This window comes from Porites lutea, chromosome 4 (assembly GCF_958299795.1).
Source record: "Porites lutea chromosome 4, jaPorLute2.1, whole genome shotgun sequence".
Lineage (NCBI taxonomy): Eukaryota > Metazoa > Cnidaria > Anthozoa > Scleractinia > Poritidae > Porites > Porites lutea.
Window position 1 is genome coordinate 12,722,104 of NC_133204.1, and position 6,539 is coordinate 12,728,642.

The 6,539-nt window shown below is 40.5% G+C and overlaps 1 protein-coding gene across 1 annotated transcript; it reads right to left on the reverse strand.

Annotated features, from left to right (window-relative positions):
* Positions 1-234: 234 nt before the first annotated feature.
* Positions 235-4,810, reverse strand: LOC140935962 (microfibril-associated glycoprotein 4-like). The gene is made up of 4 exons (XM_073385539.1): positions 4,541-4,810; positions 2,904-3,007; positions 2,517-2,793; positions 235-1,480 (listed from the first exon to the last, which is right to left on the reverse strand). The coding sequence occupies exons 1-4, from the start codon at positions 4,794-4,796 to the stop codon at positions 1,203-1,205; spliced, it is 915 nt and encodes a 304-aa protein (XP_073241640.1). The 5' UTR covers positions 4,797-4,810; the 3' UTR covers positions 235-1,202.
* Between the last annotated feature and the right edge of the window lie 1,729 nt (positions 4,811-6,539).

Here is a 6,539-nt window from a genome sequence, read left to right on the forward strand (position 1 = left end):
ACAAACAAAAACAACAAAACAAGCCCATCCAGACCCACCCAAGAGAGAAAAAACCATGCCCTGTTTCAGACACTGATGATTAAAATCGAAAGCCACACTCAGACCAAAGTGGGTCAAGACCATTCTCTAGCGCACTGTCCACGTACCTTTATGGGTAACATCAAAGAGTACACTCGCGGGGAAATGACTATGGCTTATTTTGGGCTAGACAAAAAATCCATTACAAGTAGAGGGCTTCAGCTGTTTTAATCGCGTCATATGTACAGATGGGATGGACGATCAGACGCACTTAGCTATCTCTCCTTTCAGATGTACAAATTAAAGCAGATAGGTTGTCTTACAATTCATATAACAGCTACCTTTTGTGTAAATGATCTTTTATTCTCCACCTCAAAATCAAGTTGAATCACTTCCTTACTATTTTCGCTTTTTTCTCGTGACATTACAACTTTTATTGCAACGTGACTTCTATCACTTAGTTTAAGCAATAAACGCAATTCGTAAACATTCTTTCCCGAGAGACATAGGCTTTGCAGAAAATGAGACTTAAGTGGGCATGAGTCTTTGAAATTTCCGAAAAGGCTTAACCTTTTATAAGTCTTCTCTGTCCTCGATTTACAACCTGAGGAGTTGGGGTGGGGTATCATTCATGGACGCAAGTCTTAAACTTAATGCCCACTTTCTGATTCATCACTATTCATCACTATTGAACTGTGTTTATTTGACAATTTTTTTGCGTATTTATCTTTCTAGCGGTCATGTTTTTCTTACATACTTTCAGAAGACTACGTCACTTGCTGTGAACTGTAAACCAATTCTCAACATTCACATGAGGGAGCTCAAGCAATTAGGCTTTTTTGAGTGACGCACGACGACCAGAAGTGGACTTTTTGCATTCTTGAGAAGTGTTTTTTGGCCAAACTGTCTCTACTATAGGAGTGAAGACACTCGGCAATACAAATTTGGTAACATCGAGGCATATTTAAAGGGAAAAGTCCTTACTTCCGGTTGACGTACGTCGCTCAAAAACGTCTTTATGAAATTTTACTGCTGAAATAAACACGTCTTTTGCAGACCACAATAAATGCTCACAGAAAACCTTGGAATGATACTTAATTTCAGAGAGGAAGAATTACAACATGACAGAAAAAGAAATCATATCTCAAAAGGTTATGTCCATCCCAATTTGAGTGATATTTAGGTTAATGCCTTCCTTTGAAACCCGTTGGTCGTAACTTCATTTCAGCTCGTGACGCGGAGTAATAAAGCCCTCCCCAGGTCTTCCAGTTCACGCCGTCAGCATAGGTTGTCTGCTGTCTGTGATAATATACACCATTCAGATTTGAAGAAAAGCACGCATTATACCACCAAGCTCCTTTATAGAACTGTGCGCAATTTCCGTCAGTGGATTTGTCATGATCCCGGTCACGTGTCGTGAACTGCATTCCACTGTGCCAGGTTAGGGAATCTCCTGCGGTTCCTAGTGAAGGGAAATTCTCACAGTGTAAATTTGTTCCCGTATTTTTACACTGGTAATAGTAAAAAATATAAATTAAAGAACCTCCTATAACGAAAGCTCCTTATAGCAAACAAATTTTGTCAGTCCTCGTAATTGGCCATTGGTTATATCGAGGTTCCACTGTACAGTACAGCAGTTAATCTTGACTTGGGTTATTAGAAGGGAGGCTTATCACAGGCTGAGGCCTAAATACCGTCTCAATATCCCCACTCGACCAGTTTCCGACCAACTTATTTTAACTAGTTCATCGCGTTTTTATCCCCCCTCCCCGCCACCTCCTTCCCTTAGGGGAGGGCTTACGCCTTGACACCCAAGTGTTGAAACTTGTTGGAAGTCCCGTAAGTGGGTGACACTTTTTGATCTTATCGATCATTTAGCTATTTGGAGATATTCAAGTAACAATGACGTCAATCAAGAAATAATTCTTAACTTAAGATTTTTCAACAATATATCTATTCAATATAGATTCTTCACTTCACTTAAGACTAGAGCAGCGTTCGGGATGCGTCATGGGTGTGACTTTTTTTACTATGACTTTTAATTAAACAATCTGAAGTAAGTGAATAGTGCTGTGGTATCTACATTTCCAACAAGCTGAAATTCTTATTTAGCAGGGGGAATATGTTAACTGACAACCGCTATTTAATAGCGGTTAGAACTCAAACTAGGCGGCTAGACGCTCATTTGATACTGGCTGCTAAATATAGGAAATACATTAGGTATGACATACGGCATTTGCACAATGACGTCTTTTTACTTAATTTCGTTTCTTCTCTCATATTTTAATTTGGTAATCCCATTGAGGTTTAATTAAATAACAATAGCCCTAATTTGCCCAAGAAAGCAATACCTCGAATGATTCTGGTGGTGGTGGTGGTGGTGGTGGTAGTAGTAGTAGTAGTAGTAGTAGTTAAGTAGCTATATAGTAGCAGTTGTTGTTGAAGTAAAATGACGCCATCGTGCAAATGGCCAATTTACCGAGTAATGAATAACTCACCTGTATAAGAGCCTAATCCTAAAGTGTAATTGCGCTTTTCGTTAGAGACCACAAAGTCCATGTAGAGAGCATGCGCAGATTGTAGCATCTTGCCGCTCAAGTCGACTCGCAGCACCATCCGTCCCTGATTGGTCAGACGGTGAATGTTGTCCAGTCCCAGCCAATATTCACCTCCAGCCGTACCAAACCCTTCTTTGTAGTCTTGCCACTCACGGTAAAAATCAACCGAACCGTCCAGCCTCCTCTGGAAAACGGTCCAGCCCCCACCGTCTGTGGTCTGTTAAGGCAGGAGGAGACAAAAACAATTCAATTAATTTGACATTAAAAGGACTATGCATTGACCAATGGCGACGATCTCCTGGACAAAAGTGCTCTTCTTTGACCGACCTGATCACAGTACACTTCAACTGCTCCCTCGCCGTCTGGATCGATGGTGTAAATACCGTTTCTATGACGACCAGACTTGTAAACGTCAGCACAATCGCCAGGAACTATAAAGTAAAGAAAAATAATAAAGGCTTAAATTAATGGCTATGGCAATTACTTCATGGCCAACTTTCAATTTTAAGGAAAACTAAATAGTTTGAAATAATATAATCTTCGTGCTTGCATTGAAATGTAGATATCATATAGGGTGTAGTCGGTTCAGAAAGACAGGGAAATGGCCGCAACCAGTGCTCCTGTGCAAATAATAGGGAACTTTAGCAATTGCGACAAAGACAGCAACGAGAAGGTCAAAAAGTAATAGGTTTGATCGGCAAAACTACAACTCTGCACGCCGCGCAGCACACTTTTTTTGTTCGTTTCCTTGCCTTCACTGCACCACTACGACATGAAGTTCCCTCAAGCAACTTTTTATGGAGGACCTAAACACAAGATGACAAGTTTCTCTTTCTCTCTCTAAACTTGGGTGCGGTCCAAAAGAATTCAATCCTAAGGAAATTCACCTACATTTGAGATTTTACGAGACTTGGAATAACCGCAACAAAATTTGAGAAAAAGCGAAGTCTTTTTAGTGACGTTTTTGCTGCTGTCGCCGTTGCTAAAGCTCACTGAGCGTCTGCATGCATACTGAGCGGTTTATCGTTCGTATCGGGCAGTTTTAGGTTGCGATCGAGACTGGTTCAGTATTGTGTTGAACTGCACCATGGGATATATGAATTATGTAGAAGGGTAGGGAAATCTGTCATTTTTGTCTGTAAAAGGGCCCAAAAGGGCTAACAGATGAATTTTGTTGCTTATAAGGTCGAGAAAGCGTTCTATTTTTGTGATTAATTCTTATTTAAAAGACAGTGCATTTACAGCAGTTAAAAGGGATGCAAAGTTCTAGACATGATATGTGAACGGGATACCATTTGTCAAAAGAAGGTATACAGGGGTACCTATTTCGTGAAAAGTGGTATATAAAAGGGTAAGGGGTTAGATCCCTGGGCGAAGCCTCCCTGTATAAACATTTGTTGGGTACCCCTCTCCCCCTCCCCCTCCCGACCCAAGTGACCCTCCAGGGGTGGCCCTCAGCAGTTCAGCTTATCTAGAACAATCAGGCTGTCTTGCAAACGACGAGAAGTGTTTTTTATTTATATTGGCTCAAGTGTCCGCAGGTATTAATAAGCTTTCCTTAATGAGCTTTAAGAGGTTAATCTTAAAGTGATGATTGTAATAAGTCGCAATTAATATTGGTTATGTTATATATGTACGTGCTCACTGAAATGATTGGTCGAGTGTCTTTCGTGACTCAGTGACTTGATTTTAGATCCTTAAAGCTACGATTGTGATTTGGTAAATCGATGTTGTGGATAAATAAATCAGGTAGAAACAACATGATGTTATTGAAACTGATAAGGACTGAAAACATTGTGAAAATCGCTCCTTTCGTTTTTTTTTTTTTGGACCAAATGTTTGGCAGAAGAAAAATGAAAAGAATGACTTTAAAAAAAGCGTAATCTGTTCGGGGCAAGCATACCTCTCACACTGCACTTTTGTTTAGATACAAGTAATCCTCTTTATGTTTGCGATAAACATACCTTTCTGTGGTTCTCCATTGCATTCTATGTCACTAACTTTCCTGTTCAACACAGCTATTCTCTGTTCTTGCTCGTCGATTTTGTCATTCAGCTTACCCACCATTGAGATGATAGAATCGAGTTTGTTTCTCAATTCACTGTCAGTGAGAGATGTGGCGCGAAGATGTCGCTTCTTTCTCTCGTAATGATCCGCTGTTTTGGCAAATAACACGAGGAGTAATCCCAAAAAGATTCTCAGCAAGAATAATCGCGCCATCTTGGCAGACCAAGTGGAATGTCAATGAGCCGAAATGATAGCGTGATAAGAGTTCAGGTTTTCGTTGTTCTCAATGAAACATAACACCTATGTAGAACACAGGGTCACTGATATTTAAAAGACGCTTAGAACATTCATTCCATATTTTGATAAAAGGCAGCAGGGTTCTTCGCCAGAAAATAAACAGGCACACCAAAAGTCACGCAACTTGCAACGGCACTTCGTTAAAAGGTAGTGTTCAACCATAGGATCAATCAATGAAGACTGACTTCTGGAGGCCTAAACACCCTGCTAAAGCTTGTGCCACTTCATGTAAGGTAATCCAAGACAGTCTTGGATTTGGATTCCACGCTGTGGATTCTGGATTCCAGGCACCAGTTTTTCCGGGGTCTTTGTCAGTGGAACGTGGATTCTGGATTACAATCGTTAGTGGGATTCCGGATTCCAGAGTTCCCAACTCAAATCTCCCCGGATTCTGGGTTCCAGAAGCAAAATTTTCCGGGATTCTGGGATTCGGTTTCCCTAACGTGGGGCGAATTGAAACTTATAATTAGGTCCCCAAAACTCCAACGGTCAAGCCAAGAAGGGGACACCCCTGGGACCAAGGCAAGTGTTCCCTTAATAGAGGTGCTCTTTGAATAGAGGTTGGGCCGGGGTTTGGTAATAATTAACCATCATAAAATATTTTTCTTTTATTCTGCATAGGAATCTGCTGTAATCATTCAAGCAGCTAAACAATATAAATACATAAAACAATCATTATTTAACTCCTGAAACCACAAGTTTAGTACGTCGATTTTAGTGAGATATTTCATGTTTTGAAAACTGTAGCCATTTTGACTAAAGAACAATGAAACTTATCAACCCTTTTTGTGGTCAGACACGGTTGGAGTACTAAGGTGTCCCCCGAAAGAAAGTTAACACTGGCTATCGGGACCCAGAAAAAGAGTCCCTTTCTCCTGAATAGAGGTGTCCCGTCAATATAGAGTTAACAAATACAAAGGTTATATATATGAACATTTTTTCCGGGGCCAAATTTTCTGTCCCCTGAATGGAGGTGTCCCATGAATAGAAGTGTCCCACTGTATGAACTTTCATGATAACCACTTTCGTCAGTCCCAAAAAACTCTTTACCAAAATCTTCCATCCGAATAAAAAGTTAGCGCCTAACTTTCTTACACAGGAAGTTCTTGGATCGCACATAACTAGCCAAATGCTGCCCCATCTCCCGCGATTCCCTGAGAAACGTTTTGCTGATCAGTAAATCATGGAATCCCTCGTGGCTTGGATCCCTCCAAGGGAGGGATTCCGGATTCCGGAATCCGAGAGATTTTTACTTGTGAAAACTGGAATGAGGAATCCACGGCCTGAAATCCAGATTCCAAGACTGTTTTGGTTTTCCTTACAAGGGGCGACTTAGAAATCCCCGTAAGAGACCATGAAGATTTTGTGGTTTCTTAGGGGAGGTTGACTTTGATTCGTTACTCTGATATTTTAAGTCAGAGATTTAACCCCTTCTGTGCCCCTAACTGAAATACAACGACAGTGTTTAGAATATTCTCCTTTCCCGTCAATACACATGTATTCCATTCCATCAGGACCGAGGCATTTAAAAATCTATGCCAGGTCGTCAGTTCTAATTGATGTCTTAAATCCGCTTCAATAAATTAAATACCGCTATTTTACAATTACAATAATAGTTTTTTTAGTTGCACTATATTTATAATGTATCTTACACTTAAG

Excerpts from the sequence above, each read along its gene's own strand:
- LOC140935962 (XM_073385539.1), bottom strand. The coding sequence starts at position 4,796 with ATGGCGCGATTATTCTTGCTGAGAATCTTTTTGGGATTACTCCTCGTG. Across the intron at positions 3,008-4,540 it reads CAATGGAGAACCACAGAAAG|TTCCTGGCGATTGTGCTGAC; the intron begins GTATGTTTATCG and ends TTTACTTTATAG. Across the intron at positions 2,794-2,903 it reads TTGAAGTGTACTGTGATCAG|ACCACAGACGGTGGGGGCTG; the intron begins GTCGGTCAAAGA and ends CTGCCTTAACAG.